Below are 17,588 nucleotides of genomic sequence, written 5' to 3'. Positions count from 1 at the left end.
TGCAGTTGTGCTTGGAAGTAGTTCAATACACTATCTGGCGTGCGTTTGTAATTTGAAAAATAGATGAAAAAAGAAGCAAATTGAAGTATAACAATAATGGATTAAGAGAAACACTTATCTCACTTCCTTCCATTCAGCTGGGCTGTGCATGTGGTTTGGGACCCCAGCGCTCAGGATTATTCGATCACTGAAGTAATAAACGTTTTGGATGTAAACTCACTCCATGCTGCTTCTGGGACTGAATCTGACATTTGTTTTCCAACAGTGGTGGTTTTGATCGTGCTGTTATTTGGCCACACTGTGTTTGCCAGCAGGTCCTGCTGTCAGTACCGCACGGTGTCTCCGTGCCCTGGTGAAGGGTTCGTGTTAATACTAACAACAAACTCCTCGGTGTGCCCCAGAGGGGAGCGCAGCTCCAACCCCACGGGACAAAAACACACAAAAATGCAATTTTTTATTGTGTTAAATAATGTTGACTGAGGAGTTAATGTGTATAAACAAAGCCTATAGCTTTGACTCGGATAACTCGTTTCTTCAGGTTGACTTGGTGTTGCATGAATAGCTCCAAATGTGGAATAACTCATAAAATAAAGTTTTTTCATCTTACACAGGCACGATCTAGGTTTTTCTTTCTTCCAAATAAGGAATTAATAATGCGATAGTTGTTGTTTCCAAAGAGCTCAGCTTTTTTGAGAACTATTTTTTTTTTCTCCTCCAGACCCAATGAAACACATGGGCGTTTGGAGCCTTTAATAACTGTTCGTAGAGCCTGTTCTTGATTTCTGTGAGAATTGCCAATGATTCTGGTGTCAGAGTTGAGAGGTACGATTGTAGTGTTAAGTTTCTCGAGTCAGACCAGTTGAAAAGGAAGGTCAAAAGCAATAAGGTCCAGGTTCCTGTGGGCGGGCGGGGGCGGCGGATAATGTGCGATCGCAGCGTTTTACCCAGACCTATCGCCCAAGAAAAGGTTTGGCTGTCACAAAACTAATAAAGAACAAGTCCCCGGAGAGATGGTTTCAATGATGCAGGTGTAGGAATCGAGGAGTGTATTTACATACAAGCCAGCTTAATAGTGTGGGATTTATGCTGAAGTGGTTCTTAATGCAATACAAATTGAGTACCCCGTCTCGCTCGAAACGAGGAAAATGTTAGAAGGAAAGATTTTTTTCTTTTTTTTTTAATAGCTTTTTGGGGAGAAAGTGTTTGGCTTTTTTTCAGGAATGTAAAGGACAGCAAGATGGATTTCTTGGGGTGCTGGCCATGCTGAAGGAGCGCTTCAGGTCCATGTGTTGGATTCGGAGCCAGCCTTCCAAGCTGGTTTTCTGCTGCTCTGAAAATCAGGAGTTTTAGCAGATTTGGGCAGGGTTTCTGCCATATATCTGGCAACACGGACTTAAAATTAAGTTACTGAAAAAGCAGATAAAATTTGCATTTTTTTCTTCTTTTTTTAAAGACTGTGACATTAAAAAGACGTCTGTGAAGAGAGCAGCCATGACTGCAGCCCCTTGCTGAAACTCCCATCTTCTCCCTGCTTCTCTCCTACCTTATAAAACAGCTATTACGTGTTTATAAGTTAGCGCTCCGTGTCACTTATAAAAGAAGTCTTATTCATAAACTTCTGGATAGACAGTTCTGTGGGAATATAACTTTCTTGGCATAAAACAAGGTGCTTTTTCCAGATAATGTAATGCTATACCAGGCTCTTTAAAGTCATAGCATGCTATTTATTATTATTTTATCACCTATAAAAGACACCAATGCTGAACCTTCATCGTTATTGAGAATTACACTATAACCAAATCAGCAGAAAAGGTGGGAAAACCCCAAGCACAACTCCCGTTCCCAGAAATAGTCACCAAGAAGGTGCTGGGGATGCTCAGGACTTGTTGCCCGCTGCTGTCCCTGTGTCCCCTCCCTGCAGACAGCGCAGGGGACGTCACAGACGGGGACATCGAATTTTTTGGGTGGGGTTTGCGAGCTATAAGTTGAAAGTTCTTGAAGCAGATTTGGATGTAACCATTCAGCTTTTGGAGTCTGGGCAGACGTGGGGCAGTGCCAGGGTTGGGTTGTGGTTGGACTCGGTGATCTCGAGAGTCTCTTCCAACCAGAATGATTCCATGACCAAACCAGGGTCCCCTCAGTCCCTGGGACACATCTTGCCAGTCTCCATTTGTCAAAAGGAAATCAGGATGTCGTTCCCCAAGGAGGAAGGTGCAACCGTCTGTGCAGGGGCTGCCCCACATGAAGTTGTAACACGAGACACCTTGTAGGAACCTGCGTGCTCTAATTGATAACACATTAAGTCTCAATGGCCAGCATTCTGTGGCCATGGAGTGATTTTAATAGTAAATCAATAGTCTGATAGAAGCAGACCAGAAATCTTTTGACACTTATTCAAGAGGGACTTGTCAAAACACCGTGTATTTATGACCAAGTTCCTGCCTGCCTGTTCAAAGGCGCTTGAACCCCGGCCAGATCCTAAACACGCTCAGGTTCCCAGGAGTTATATTCAGCACAATAAGTGGATATTTCACAGTAAATATTGCTGTGTCAGAGAGCTGGCATAAGCACCCAGTTGACAAGCAACAATTTGCCGCTGCGAGGGCTCGTCTGTCCAACGGTGGTGGGGCCGGGGAGCAGGAATTTCTGCTGGGCTCTGGCTGTCGTTAGCATTAGGAATTAAAAATGCTTTAAAGAAAACTGCAGATCTCTGAGTCTCAGCCCCCTCCATCTGAACAGCCAGCAGAAGGAATTGGAAAGTCGGGATGATTAATCACAAGCACAGAAGCTGGGTGCTGGCTGACGGTAGGTATCCACTCTTCCCCGAGGAAATCAATTCACCAGCGTTATTTGTGATTCATAACAGTTATTTGAGGCAAATAGGCTTATTTAGTACGTGGCACCCTGCACTTGCGTGAAGTTACGGACTAAAAATGTTAATTATTTTCTGTCTTCTCGCAGTTTTGCAGCCCGTCCAGGATTTCATCAGCGCGGTGGAGGCTGTAACGTGCTGTAGCGTGGGCTCCGTACCGGGAGCAGAGGGATGTGCTGGAGCAGAGGGATGCTCTCCAGGGCCGTGTCCCGGGTTTGCGTGGTGCTGCAGCCCCAAGCCACGTCTGGGGTCTCCATGATGGGAAAACAGCAAAGCTTGGGATGACGAGAGGGAAATGAAGTGATTTATTTGACTTGTCATCTGCATGACTCGTGTTTGTCGTTGCCCAGGGTGGCTGGCAGCACACCAGGGAGTGTGGGCTCTAAGCGGGGTTTACACAGAGCATTAACCCCTGGAAACCGTGGTGCAAACTGGGGCTGCAGAATCATCTTTGAGATGCCCAAACCCTTCCAGGCAGGGCCAAACCCGGAGGATGTATTTGCATTTCCATGTGAACTCCAGCTGGGAAGTTGTTGTACAGGAGTAAATGGCATACGACGGGAGGGGTGTCCATGGTGAACCCCAAACCAGTGACCCCCCAAGCTGGGAATAGGTTTGGGACTTGGAGAAGAGCTGTGCCGGGGAGGTGGGGACGGTGCGGACCCCAGATCCTCTGGTCTCACAGCTGGAAAGCAGGTGAGACGAACTAAAGAGCCATCTTAACCTAGAGATAATTACTTATATTCGTAACCATTTCTTTCCGTCTTGTATTCCAAAATTTGAAATTTGATCTTTTTTTTTTTTTTTTTTTCCCGGAAACGGCTTCGCTAGGTTTGGAGTATTGAGCCCCCCGGCTGCCCAAGGAGCAGCGGGTCAGGATGGGGGTGACAGCAGAGAAGCAGCTGATGTGGCAGCGAGGGCAGAACCCGCACAGGGTGCTGGGGACCCCCTGTCCTGCTGCACGTCAGGCCCCAGAACCCGGCTGAGAACCTGCCCTCGCGCGGCCCGGAACAGCAGCACCGGCTGCAACAGCATTGCACTTTCTCCAACCTGCCTTAATTAATTGGTCTGTAATTGCACATAGGTTGCTGCCTTCACTTCCCGCCTTTCCCCGAGCCGTACATTTCAAATTTGCATTCCTGTCACTGTTTTCTTTTGCGCAGGAATCTTGCATTTTTTTCTTCTCTGGTTCCTGTTTACTTTGTTAGTGGCTTTGATTCCCGAACTTCTCTTTGAGGAGTTCTTGGTGAGGGGAATATTTACATTTCACAGGACTTGGGGGAAAAAAAAGGCAAAGCAGGCAGGGAATCCAGAACGCATAATTGCTGTCAGATCCTATCCACGGTTTTTGTTAGGAAAGTATGTTGTACTGTGCGAGACACCCAGGTTTAAAAGCTTCGCATCCTTCTAATCTGCTGTTCTGTAGTACGGGGGGGGAAAAAATGTGCGTAACATCTGGTCTCTATCATGCAAGAGGCACTTTGAAATGTGTGCGCTATTGCCAGTTGATGCCGCCCTGTTCTTTTTGTGCATATCGCAGGGATCAGATAAGCCTTTAATGCCTCGGGTTGCTGATTGAGACACGTGCCATCGCCACCACACGTCACCACTGCTTCTGGAAACAGAAACGTGGCTCCAGGTTTTTAATACCTGTCTCTTCCCAGGAATAAAATGAAATTTATTTCATTTTGCCGTCCCGCTCTTGCTGCCCTGAATGTCCTCTTAAGTTTCCTGTTCGCTCTGCTGTTGCCCATTAGTGATACTTTATTAGTCCCCCACCTTCCCCTGTTCATGCTGGGTAATAATTCTGGTTTTATGTGCAGCTTTTCTTGAGAGTTGTCAAAGAATAATTACGCCCCATTAACTCCACTTTGTATCATTACTAATTCACACCTATAGAGTATTTTCCAAGCAGCCGATCTCGGTTGTCTCCTAATTGCTGAAGTCCATAAACTCTGTCACGCTGAAACTGTGCTAAGGATTTGCACCCTTTAAAATTTACCCTCCAGTGCAAAATGTAACAGAGAATCTGAATGTGGCAGCTTTATCAGATCTGATTTCTTCCCAATTTAAGCAAATTATTTGCTTCTGGCTCTGTTGAAGACTACAAATGTATATTCTCTGCCGCTGGCTCTTCCTGCAAGGAAAAGGCTCGAATCCAAATCCTGCTCGAGCCTGCGCAGCGCAGCATCGCTCCAGCTCGCTTCAGATAACAAATGGTTTCAACTGCGCATAAAAGAGAAAAAAATACTGTTGGTGGCAACTCTTATTTCCCTGGAAAAAAATCTTGGAGCCCTGGCAGAGGAACAGTTTCTGCACAGAAAACATGACACTATTTACAAAAAGCAATGTCTAATATCCTTTTCCAGCTTGGAAAGAGGAGTTTATTTTAATACATCCTTTTTTAATTGCCATGAGCTGGACTTGTAAATATTGTAAATGGTTGAGTAATAGTCATCTGTGAGCAGACCAAACGGAGGGACATTTTTTCCGTTCTTGGAGCCCGAACGTGTTCCCGCAGCTCTGACGGGGGATAGCGGAGCAGATCCTGAACCAAAGCAAAAGGCTCCTGATTAGATGTTTGGAGCCGGGGACGGTGTGTGCGGATCCGCAGGCTCCAGCGGGGGTGCTGGGGGTCACCGGGGTCCAGCCCGTTGTCAGTGAAACATTTCCTGCTCCAAGCCAGAGGAGCGAAAGGGGAGAGTTCTCCCTCAGAAAGGGCAAACTGAAGAGAATTCTCCTCCTCTAGCAGCAGCTGCCAGCCCTGTCGCCTTAGTGCTGTCCTTTAGTTGAGAGAGAAAATCTGCTTTGCTGGTTTTCTGGATCAGTCTTCAACGCGATCCGTAACTTATGTTTTTTTAATGCCATCCTTCTGCAGAGAACTAAAAAAATAGTCATAAAGTTCTGTAAGATTGTGTTAGTCATGAACTTCTGTGTATCAGCGGGCTCGGGGCAGGACGGAGCCGCGTTAGGCAGAGCTCTGTTAGGCTCTCCTAATGCCGGTTGATCTTCGTTTTCCCAAGTCAGGCACATACCCGAAAGCCCTGCTTTTGCTCTGCAAATAGTTTTGTCTGAGAGCAGGAGTGGTTTGTATTGGAAACAATTTCCTGATGCAATTTGGATTTCCTTCGGAATAATCCCTTGCCCCAGTGGGATGGTACAGAGGGATTCTAGAAAAGCTTAACTGGCCTTGCCATGAGTTAAACATATCCCTTAATCTGTGCAAGGCAGATGTTTAAGTAGGAAGATACCCTGCAGGCACTGTTAAAAAAAGTTAATGTGAAGGGTCAGGAAGAGAAAGAACTGCTCTACGAGGCAGGGTTTGAGTCCGCGTTGCTGTCCAGGTCATGGGCATGCGGGATCCGCTGACCGGGCTCAGCTGGGAGGAGCAGCAGGACTGCGAGGAAGAATTTCATTGCAAAAGACCAGTTGTTAGAGACGAAGGCAACAACCTTAATGGCGTTTCATCTCTTCCAGGAATGCTGGTGGTGATCGTGCTGCTGCTCATTGCCATTGCTGTGGTCGCCGTCTGGCCGACGCATTAACACGGATCCGGGGCCATCGGAGCTGCTGCTCCACAGCCGATTGCGGGGAACTCCAGAGGAGAGACCGGCTTTGTGCAAAGACCTTCTGTGTTTTAAATAAACTCAACAACATGAGAAAGAAGCTGTGTCTGACAGACATCCGTCCTTCCTTCGGTGCGCAGCTGAAGAGCACGGCGTGATCCGAAGGGTTTGAACTCGGAAAGGACGCTCTCCCCACCTTCCTCCGGCGCTGGAGCTGCAGCTGCCTGTGCAGCGGGTGCTCATGCCGGTGTGTCCGAGCACGATGGGGTTGCGGTGCCGCCTGCCCGTCCCACGCCGGTCCTGCTGAGCGGTCACTGTCCCAAGGGCTTTAAAATACTAAAATCAAGGTGTGGTTTGGGACCACAGCGGTGGCACTCCTCTGCTTTCTGATACCTACCTTCAAAATGAAAATTCTTGCTTTTTTTCCTAGGAATAAAGGGGTTTGGGGAATGACAGCATCCGGACGCTCACAGAGCCCTGCGGGAGGGGCGCGGGACCCCGTGGGCTGCACGGAAACGCTGGCGAGTGGGTCAGGGCTCGGCCCTTGGCGGGTTATCGGTGTCACATCTCACGGCAGAACCGTGAGCGCAGCGGGTCTCGGGGTGTCCGAGCGGGGAGCCCGGCACACGGGACCCTGCGCTCCCCATGTCCCCCACCTGCTCTGCCGTGCTGACCACGGGACATGCTCTGGCATTAACGTACTAATCTCAGCCATCGGGGTCTGCCTCTTTCTTTTATAACTTTTCACACACGGTTAAAACTGAGAGGAGGGATTACCTGTTTAAAAACTAATGAAAAAGAAGTATTGAATGTTTGCTTCTGGCCAAGAAAATAATTATTTTGTTATATGTGCCAGTTTGATTTCAGAACTGATAGAGCAAGCAATAAATATTGAATAAAAGCCGATCCATTTCCATACAACTTATCTGCCTGGGTTTTTATTGTTTCCTACCATCTCGTGTTCCACTTGAATGATTCTCCAGCGCTTCTATTTCCTGCGAGGTGATTTGGAGAAGGAAAAAAGCAATTCCTGCCAGACTTCACGTGTGTCGTGACATCCATTTCCCGAGGGTCCCGTGACCCTGGGCTGCTCCTCCCCCGGCTGGTGCAATATCTCCTTTCGCAGCTCTCGGGGTCCCTGGCACTCGTTTCCCTCTCCCCGCTCTCTGCCCGCTCGCCTGGGCTGGTGGCACGTCCAGCGCTGGGGTTTGCCAAAGGTGGGAAGTCCAGGCTTAAGCTTTGTGGTGGGGAACTAGATATTAATGCCGTGTTCTGCTGGTGAAGGACAGAAAGTGATGCCCATGGCCGGGATGGAGCCGAGTCTTCCACACATCTCCACGTGCTTCACTGGAGAAAATCCTTGAAGTCTTAAAAGTCCAGCCCAGGTTCTGTCTGTTTGCTTTTCCTTGGGGTGATGCTTCATCTTGCATCCTTCAAAGGAGAGGAAAAAAAACCCAAAAGTTTTATGTTCTCACAGTTTTCAAGCAGACACAACAGGTTTTTGATTAGTTTATTGTGTGATCTCAGATTAGAAGCAGAGTTTTAAGCAAGGCTGCTCCAGCTGGGAACAAATAACGGGCGGCTTTGGGGACGTGTCGGAAACTCGTGTGTTCCTGCGGTCCGGCGGAGGGGCCGCGGCTGCATGCTCCGCTGGGCTGTTCTCGCGCAGCCTGCAGCGGGATCCCAGCCCGGCTCAGCCCCAGGGACCTTCGGGACAGCAGGAGAATAGCAGGCGGTTTGTTGAGATGAGACTACGGGCTTGGCTTTCTAATTAAAACCGTCACTTACGGAGGGAATTAGGGTTTTGTTTGAATTCCCAAGACGCGCAGGATGGATGTGTAATTCATCGTGATCAGTGTGTCGTGGTGACTTTGTTCTGATAGAGGCTTTAAAAAGATGTTTTCTGTCCTGTTGGGTCCTTAAACACATTTTTCTGTCGGTGCCTGGGAAAGGTAGAAACACGAGGCTTTGCTCTGCTGAAATGTCAAACAAAGGGGTTCTCAGACTTGCCCTTTAGGTAACATTTAATGTGTTCTGTGGGTGAGCAGTTTTATTAAAAAGAGGTGGATTTGGCAGCGTTCTGCTGTGTTGTGGAAAGCTTTTCTGTCTCCTGGCTCCACCAAAAAAAAAGAAGGGTCAAATATCAGGGCTAGGGGTTGTTGACTGAGTGGGGGGGCTGGGGAGCCCGGCTCGTGGGGTCCGGGCGGTTTTGGGGAGCCCGGCTCGCGGGGTGCAGGCAGTTTTGGGGAGCCCGGCTCGTGGGGTCTGGGCGGTTTTGGGGAGCCTGGCTCGCGGGGTGCAGGTGGTTTAACCACACTGCCACCTGCCCCAGCGCAGGGTGAAGGATGCTCCAGGTGCCCATTGAGTCTGTGCCACGGCGCTGCGGGGTCACTGCCTGCGGTGGCTTCTCCAAGGGAAGGTTTTCCCCATAGCCCTCCTGCCCACCCGGAGAGATGTCCCAGGCTTTGCCTTCCCTCACATCTCCTTTATTTCTCTCTCAGATGACATGCTCAGGAGTTTACCTGTTTCCAGTTGTTACTTCATCAAAAATACAAGTGCTGGAGGAGGATCTGGTGGACGCCCCATCCCTGGAGACATCCCAGGCCGGGCTGGACGGGGCTCTGAGCAACCTGAGCTGGTGCAGATGTCCCTGCTCGTGGCAGGGGGGGCACTGGGGGAGCTGGGGAGGGCCCTGCAACCCAAACCGTTCTGTGATTCTACGATTCGATGTGTTAGAGGCACTGTGCTCACTGCCCTTGATAAGAAGTCCTGAGCTCCCACGTGAGGACAAAGATGGTCTGGGAAGGCTGCTGGTGTTTCGCACGCCCTGTGTGTGGAGGTGGGTGCTGAGCTCGGCGCGGTGCACGGCTGCTCTCCCGGCTGAGACCAAACGCTCGGCGTCCGGCCCGTGGTGGGGAGCGGCCCTTTCCCCTCTTTCCAGAGCCACCGTGTCGTCTTCAGGCAACCGGCCGCCTGCCGAGAGGAACCGGGAAACCCATTTGCTTCTCTGCGGAGCCGCAGGCGACAGCCCCGGAGCAGAGGTGGTGGCACTTGTGACCCATATGTCTCCGCAATAAAGATATGAGATTTCTGACCTCTGAGGTGTTTTCAAATTCATAAATTACCGGCGATGCTCAGGGCGCGGGTCGGGCACGCTGACCCCTCAGCAGTTTGCGGGACCTTTTGCTGTATTTTTCTCTCTGGAAATGTTTTGCTGCCTCAGTCCCCACCCACCTCCAGCTTTCCGGTGTCTGTCCCACCAGCCCTGGCCTGGACTCCAGTGCCAGCTGCGTCCCCCGGGTCGGTGGCACCTGGGACCGCTGGTGTCCCCCGGGAGGTGGGTGATGGAGCCCAGACCCCCATGGTGGGTGTGTAGGAGGGGACGAGGCTGCAAGCGGCCTGTGGATGGGGCGGAAAACGGGTCCGGAGCGGGGTCGGCTGCTCCCCTGGCCCCAGGGTCTGGCTGTCCCATGTCCCCACCCCTGTCCGCCTCCTCTGTGCGGGGTCCCACAGGTCTTGGTGTGTCCCGGCTCTGTCCCTCTGTGGGCACAGTCTCCTCTGGCAGCGAAGGAAGGACAAGGAGCCCGGGGGACAGACCTGGCTCCTCACAGCCACCCCAGAGGTGCCAGCGGGGACCCCCCGTCCCACCCGACACTGCTGGGACACGGGGCTGGGGCTGACGGCCACAAACAGCCGGGCACAACCTCGGACCCTGCCGCGGGGACGCTGGCAGAGACTAGGGAGGCAGAGGGGACACCGTCACCTCCCTGCCAGGTCCCTGTCCCTCGGGCTCGCTGGCCCGCGGGGTGGGGGAAGCAGAGATTTTGGAGATTTTTACAGTTTAGAAGAGTTTATTCAACTGCTTTCTGACTTTAGTTCTACCGAGTGGGTGCTGAACAGTTACAAGCTCCTTCGGGTTCAATTACAGTCAATCTAACAAAACAAACAAACGAAGAGGGAAAAAAAAAAAAGAGAGGAAAAAAGAAACAACTTGGAAAAGACAATAAGAAAATCCACAACTTTTTCACGTGTCATTAAATATATTCATATATAATAACCATAATATATTAGTATGCATTGTAAAGAAACATTGCCCAAAGCAGTATGCAATGGTCATAACTAAACAACATTTACAGTTCAAGATATTAACAGAAATAATAATAAAAAAACCAAACCAAAACAAAACAAAAAAAAAACACAAAAAAACCAACCAAACAAAAAACCAAAAAAACCAAAAAAACAAACAACCCCGAAACAAACACAGGTTTTGTGAGGGGAGAGGAGGCGGGAGTGCAGGGCGAGGGCACGGACACGACAGGACGAACAGAAACGAGACAAAATGACACCTGTCAGGTGCTACCGCCGGGTGATGATTGTTTTGGCATTTCAGCTGCTCCCGCCGCCGCGGGAGGCACCGCAGCCCCGGCCCCACCACCCCCTGCGCCCCGAGGACCGACGTCCTGCCCCGGGGCGACGGGCGTAGCACGGGGGAGCCCCAAGAGAGCTGCACCCCGGCCGCAGACAGTGATGTTTAGGGGTGACACCCTGTCCCTCCTTAGGTGACCAGGCAGAGGTGTCCCCTGGGACATGTTCTGTAGAAGGGGTGGCTGCCGGGAAGAGTTGCATCCCCCAATACCCCAAAAACAGAGCAGCGCTGCTGTCCCCAGAGGGGCTGTGCACCAGTCACCCCAGCTGCTCCTGCGGGCTGGGATTACTGGGGGCGTGCAAGGGGCACCGGGGGATAGTGGACAGAGCGAAGGGGCTTCTCCAGTCTGTTTGGAAAGCACAAAACTCCAACAGGGATCACGGGATGGGGTCCTGGTGCAATGATGGGTTGTGGTGTGATGGGTCCTGGTGCGACAGGGACAGGGAGGTTGGCTGTGGTGGGCTCTGAGTCGTTTCGTGTTGTGCAAACTCCGTTTCCTTCTGATTTTCCGGCTTGCATTGGTGCCTGGAGGGGTCCGGCCATGGGACGGGGTGGGTGGTGTTTCTTCTGCAGCCTCCCAAACCGGGGGGATGAGAGAAGGGCCTGGGGCTTGGCCCTGGGAGGGTTTGGGGGTGTCAAGGCTGTGCTGGCGAGGACGCTGCGCTTGGGGGGAGCGTGGGGTGTCCGGGAGCACTCGGTGGGCAGTTCCCGAGTCCCAGCATCCCCTGGTCTTGGCTTCATGGCTTTGGGTTGGATCTGCTTGCTTTTAGGCCATTGGAATGTCACCCACGGTTCAAGGGCGTCGCAGCTAACCGAGGACAAGCTGTCCCCAGCCGATGCGGGGTGTCCCCGGCATCAGGCGATGCCGGCTGCAGGAGAGCATCCGAGCCTAATTCTGGGGCTTTAAGCCTCTGTTCAGACATTTGAGATTAGATTTTATCCTTCAAAAGTTGGTGACTTGAGTTCCCTTGAGCTCTGAAGTGAGGAAAACGAGATCTGCTCTGTTTACGGGGACAAAACGTGGACCTGGGGGCTTGAGTGATGTGCGGGGTGGGATTTCTCTCCTAATACCCAGACTGATTTTGGAGGGGCCTTGTGGTGGCGGGGGGGCTCGGCAGAGCTCGGTCTCCCCAGCTGGTGTCGGCAGCGTCCCTGTGAGCCCTCCACTTAACACCTATTTACATGGCTGCCTCGCTTTATGGCAGTTTATGTCATTACATAAATATTGTCAATTGCTATAAAACAAGGCAAAACCACTGGAAAATGTCATAAAATGGATGTTTCCAAGTTTCCTAAAAGGAAAAATATCAGGGAGGTTTTGCTTTTCATAGCGACTAATGTTTGCTTCTCCTCCAGGTACCCGTCCTGCCCTCCCTGCCTCTCTTTTCCACCCCAGCTATGAGAACTCAGATATCCCTGTTCCTCCTGGGCCACTGTGGCCGGGGACCAGCTGGCAAGGGGACACAACGTCTGGGTGACAAATAACAGCCAGTCCTGCCCATGGGGTGTCTCGGGGACAGATGCTCCAGCCCTCGGGCTGGGGATGGGCTGTGAGCTGGCCATGAGGCAGCTGCTGCTTTGCCTAGCGGGCACAACTCGGGAATTGTACATTTGCTGGTTTTCACTCCCAGCAGAAGGAGAAGAGCAATTTGGGGAGCTCCAGGAGGGTCACACTTGCTCATCCTGTCCCTGGCTGAGACCCTTCCCTTGGGCCAAGCCTTAGAGCTCTGCGCTGGCCCTGCTGCCCGTGGGGACAGTCCTCTGGCACCTCTTGTGTCTCCCAAGGGAGCTGGTCACCTTCTGCAGGGATGCTGGGGAGCTGCAGCTCCAGAGGGAGCGAGAGCAGAGCTGGTGTGGGTTCAGGAGAGCCAGCTGAGTTTGGGAGTGAAACCTCTGCCAGCCAGGACATCACTGTCACCTGCACAGACTTTCTGTCACCTGGGGGTTCCTCTCTCTGCTGACGGTGGCAGAGAGGACCAAGCCCATGAAGGAGGTCCCGGGGGTGGCCGTAGTGGAGACTGGAGGACTGCAATGGACAAGATCTGCTAAGGCACCTACGAGAACTGGATCCCAACTTATTTTCTTGCAGAGTCTGTGTGTTTCCTTGAGGGTGCTGGTTGTTAAGGGGTGGCTGGAAGGGGGCCAGGCCATCCCGTGGGCTCACAGTCTGTCGGCGCGGTGGGGCAGCACTCCTCGGGGTCTGGGGACCGGGGCAAGGAGTCGCTCCCCGAGTTGTGCCCACGTGGAAGTCGCCCACTAATGTGGTTTCCTCTTTGCTAAACTGGGATGAGCGCATCGCCACAGCTGGAGACCTCGGCTGCCCCTGGGTATGGTACAGCTGGTGATGGTTACAGCTGTCGGGTACCAAAGAGTCTTCGAATAACCCATCAGTCAATCCTCAGATCTGTCCTCTGCGATAAGTCTCTGTTTAGTTTCCTCTACAATAACTGTCTCATTCAACCTAAGCTGAGAATACATGTTTCTGGGGACAGGGGGTTAACTTCCAGCACTGCTGTTGATTAGTTTCTTACAGGTTGGACGTTCCCATGCCATGCTTTGGGAGCAGCAGATGTTAGCAGCTGGAAGGCAGTTTGGTGTCTCTGATTTCTTCAGCCGAAAGAAGGTGGGGGGCACCGGGTGCCGCACGCCCATACCTACCCTCCTCTTGCTTTATAGCCACGTGTGCAATTTTTTTGTTGGCTTTTTTTGTTTGTTTTCTCCCAGAACACGAGGTGGAAACCCAGCAGCCCCACAGCTGTGATTCCCCCGTGTCCCCCGGCAGCACCAGGTTCCTCCCGCTGTCCCCGTCGCTGGTCCCTGCCCGCCCCAGCCCCACACAAAGCAGCATGCACATCAGTCTCTCCCTCTCACGCGTGCCGGTGCCGTGTCCTCCTTTAGGCTTTCTTACACTTCCCCTTCTTCTCCCGCTGCTGGAACTTCCTGAGCCGCCGAGCCCACGTATCCCGCCACTGGATCACCAGGCTGGTTTTGTCCGCAATGATGCCGCTCTGGTCAGGAGAGTCCTCGTTGTTGCCCAGCAGCAAATACTTCTTCATGGGTTTGATTTTGGGACACTTGCACGCAATGTCCTTGGAGTGGATCCACAGGGTCTGGTCTCCACGCCGTATCCGGTTGCTGCCTTGTTTGTAGACGGAGATGATGTTGACTGTGAACTTCCACCAGTCAGCATTTTTTTCCGCTTTCAGGATGTGGATCTGGACAGCTGGAAAAAAAAAAAAAAAAGAGCAAGGCAAGAGAGGAAAAGATGTTATGGTTTGAGCTGGCAAGAAGAAAATGAATTTCAAGCCTTACCTAATAGGCAGTGTGAGGAAATGGGATTTTGTCTCCTGAGCCCAGGCTGGGGGAGAGTGACCAAGGATGGTGGCTGCACAAAAACTACTCTGTCCCCAGACACCCACCATGAGCAAGAGCAGCCAGCGCTGGTGGCAGAGGCTCTCAGCAAAGGCTTGGGAGATGCTCTCCAGCTCTGAGCCACAAAGGTGACCCTCTGGGTCCCCGATGAGCATGGCCATGGCTACCTAAGGACCACGGAGGCTGGAGGAACCCTGGGAGTGGGGAGCTGTACCCCACCATGGCACTCCTCATGCTGGGAGCCCTGGAAACGATGCAGGGCTAACAGAGCACTGGTGGGGAGCAGGTTGCCTGGTTCTCCCATCTGTGTCCCAGGGAGGAGAGGAAACAGCCTCAAGTTGCGCCAGGGGAGGTTGACGTTGGATGTTGGGAACAATTTCTTCCCCAAAGGGCTGTCGGGCATTGGAGTCACCATCCCTGGAGGGGTTGAACAGATGCAGAGATGAGGTTCTCAGGGACATGGGTTAGTGCTAGATTTAGGTTATGATCTTAATCTTAATGATCCAAATGATCTTAAGGGTCTTTTCCAACCAAAATGATTCTATCTGCCAGGACGCGGTTGTGCAGCAAGCACAGATGGAGCAGCTCCGCAGGGCTGTTGGTGTAGCAACATCTGCCCCAGCAACTGCAAACTCTTAAAGCGATGGAAAAATTATTTAAAAATCAGGCGGATTTTTGTCCAGTGGAGTCTGCCTTTTCCCTTGAAGCAATAAACACAGAGGAAATTAATAAAGCCCAGGGGCAGTGGCCTGAGCATGGGGCAGAGGCTCTGTGCACACAGCAGGTGTTGCAGTGGGCACGGCGGGGAGCTGACTGTCCCCATCGTCAGTGCCACAACCCCAGGCTGCACCGTAGGACCCGGGACAAGCTTTCTTCTGACCATGTGTCCAGAGAGCAGCATGTGCTCCAGCCAGAGGATGCGTTTCTGCATGGGCCACCCCTCCAGCCCTCCCATCCCCACTAGACGGGCAACTCGGTGCATCAGTGCCAGGACCCCAAGGCAGGTTTTAAGAGATGATGAACCAAAATCTGGAGAAAAACACAGAGACTGACCCATATCTCCAGTCATTTGGCATCTGGAGGTAGGAAAGAGCTGTTAGGCTTAGGGCTTGGTTACTGTAAGGACATGCCAGCGGCAGTGTCCAACCTGACTTCTGGGTCTGGAGGATGCTGTGACTGCTGAATAGTGACATGGGGCTTCAGCGGGACATCTCGGTACACAGTAGCCTGGTGAGCTGGGTGTCTCAGCAGATAACTGGGAGATAACAAGCTCCCAAAGCAAGACTGACATGGGAGGACAACTGTGATCCATAAGCACAGGAATAGCAAGAGGATGGTGTTTTGCAAGACCATGGCTGATGTTGTGTAGAAAAAGTCCTGAGAAAACCTGGTGAGAGCCCTTGCTCTTCCCCAGAGTGCGGTTCATGCGCCACATCCCTGCGCCCACCAGCATCTGTGCGGGAGGGGTGGCCCACGGGTGACTTGGCATCATGGTCTGGGCAGGAGAGGACTCTCCGTGGGGTTGTCCACAAGGATGCCGGGATGGCAATGGACACTGGTTTGCTTCCAGTATCCTTGAGAGGAAGGCTCTGCTCATGGCTGATTTCAGAAGCCCCTGGAGCCACCACGGTTTTGCCCCATGGGGCAGCTGCAGCTCAGGTGGCCCCGAGCAGGCTATGGTGACTGCCACCCGTCCTCCTCAACCCCTATAGCAGGTGACACTGTGCCCTTTTGAGGTGACATCTGTGGACTTGGGTTCAAACCACAGGGAGGGATGGAGACCCACATTCCTTGCGTGGGCAAGGGAGTGTTTGGCCCTCAAGCATGGTGAGGAAGAGGAGGCACAAGCCTGGAGGCAGCTCCGGGACATCGGTGGCTCCTTCGCAATGGTCACAGTGCCGGGGCAGCAGAGGAGGACGGGGCCAGCAGTCGGCGAAGGTCACATCCTTTGGGGAGGTCAAACACATTCCCCTCCCTGAAAACCAGCTTCCAGGAAAATATCTTCACCGGGAAGTGATTCCCCAGCCCTCCCGGGTTTGTTTACTGACTGTGGGATGAGGAATCCCCACCAGAGACAGAGGGAAAAACCTGGGTGGCCATGCCAACCCTGGCAAGAGCCAGCAGGCACAGTCCAACCAAAAAGTGCTTTTTGACCAAATCCTTAGACTTTTGCCTCTTTTTATCCCCCCTCCCCTCCATGCCCGGTGAGCTATAAACCCCCTGCCCATCTCTGCCATCTGGCCAGATCCCAGCAGGTCCCATCATGATTGCATAAATTATCAGAGGGAGAAGAAACCTCAAAAAAACTCCAGGCAAAACTCTCCCATTTGCCTTGTAACAACCCAATTTTATCTCCCTGGATTAGCGGTGAAGGAGCATCACCTTCACTTTAAAACCACCACATACAAGCTGATTTCGACCTATGGAAGGAAATGGAGCTCTGCAGCCCAGCAAGGCTTTTTAACACATTGCAAAATATATAGGGTTGGATTTTTTTTTGTTGTTTTTTTTTTTCTCCTATTTCTCAGATCATGTCATGGATGCCAGATGCTTTCATTAAAAAAAACCCAAAAAAAACAAAAAGAAAGAAAACAACAACCCTAAGCTCTGACTGTGTATTTCCCAGTCTGGTGCGAAGGTAACAAAATGTGAAGATTAGCCAATTTTTTTTTTTTTTTCTGGAAACAAATCTTTCCAAAGAAGCTTAAACCTTTGACCTGCCTGGATCCACACTGACAAAATGGAGAAAATGAATGAAAAGGAACCAGAGAGAGGTGGTTACAGGAACTCTGCTCTAAAATACACAGTCTGTATTTTTTTGATGTCAGGGCCCTGTCTCTCTTTTTTTTTTTTTGCCTTTTATTAATGAAGTGGAAGGAGTGAAAGCTTCGGCGAAGGCTTGGTTCGCACGGCCACGGCTGCCTTCACCAGTAGCAAGTTTTCTGCCCATAACTTTGCCTCCAGGACACGTGGTTCCCCCCGAGCCTGGTTGCAGAGCCCGGGTTTAGCGCTGACTTGCCAGGGTATTTTGGAGTGGGGGTGTCTCCAGTATCTCCCAAGGGACACGAGATGTGCGGAAATGCAGAGAGGTGCCAGGAGGAATTTTTGGCAGCACCTAAGCTGGCTCCTCTGGGTGAATCCCAGGGGTTTAGGGACTTGTTTCTCATGAAAGAAAGGCTTTCAGTTCCTCTGTTATTTTGGGGTGGGGGCTCAGCTGTGCCCCACCACTCCAAAGCTGGCTTTGCTGCTTGGTGTTGTCCTTCATCTGCCATTTTCTAGAGCAAAGCTCTGCTTTGCCTGTGCCATGCCGAACTGCTCCCACTTTGCTGCTGCACCCACTGAACCCCGGCAC

The 17,588-nt window shown here is 51.7% G+C and overlaps 2 protein-coding genes across 3 annotated transcripts in view; one reads left to right on the top strand and one right to left on the bottom strand.

The window, feature by feature from the left end:
- Window positions 1-7,348, top strand: part of STX8 (syntaxin 8) — a 101,218-nt gene extending 93,870 nt beyond the window's left edge. Inside the window, exon 8 of the mRNA XM_065647932.1 lies at window positions 6,350-7,348. Coding sequence (XP_065504004.1) covers window positions 6,350-6,417 — 68 coding nt within the window. The 3' untranslated portion in view covers window positions 6,418-7,348. The remainder of the gene's footprint in view (window positions 1-6,349) is intronic.
- A 3,308-nt stretch (window positions 7,349-10,656) lies between these two features.
- Window positions 10,657-17,588, bottom strand: part of NTN1 (netrin 1) — a 99,734-nt gene continuing 92,802 nt past the window's right edge. For both annotated transcript variants that reach the window (XM_065647755.1, XM_065647756.1), the window contains one exon: window positions 10,657-14,087. In XM_065647755.1, the coding sequence (XP_065503827.1) occupies window positions 13,759-14,087 (329 nt within the window). In that variant the 3' untranslated portion in view covers window positions 10,657-13,758. The remainder of the gene's footprint in view (window positions 14,088-17,588) is intronic.

The sequence above is a fragment of the Caloenas nicobarica genome, chromosome 18 (genome assembly GCF_036013445.1).
Source record: "Caloenas nicobarica isolate bCalNic1 chromosome 18, bCalNic1.hap1, whole genome shotgun sequence".
NCBI lineage: Eukaryota > Metazoa > Chordata > Aves > Columbiformes > Columbidae > Caloenas > Caloenas nicobarica.
The sequence above is the reverse complement of the archived record's forward strand: the minus strand, read 5'-3'. Positions and strand labels throughout refer to the sequence as shown.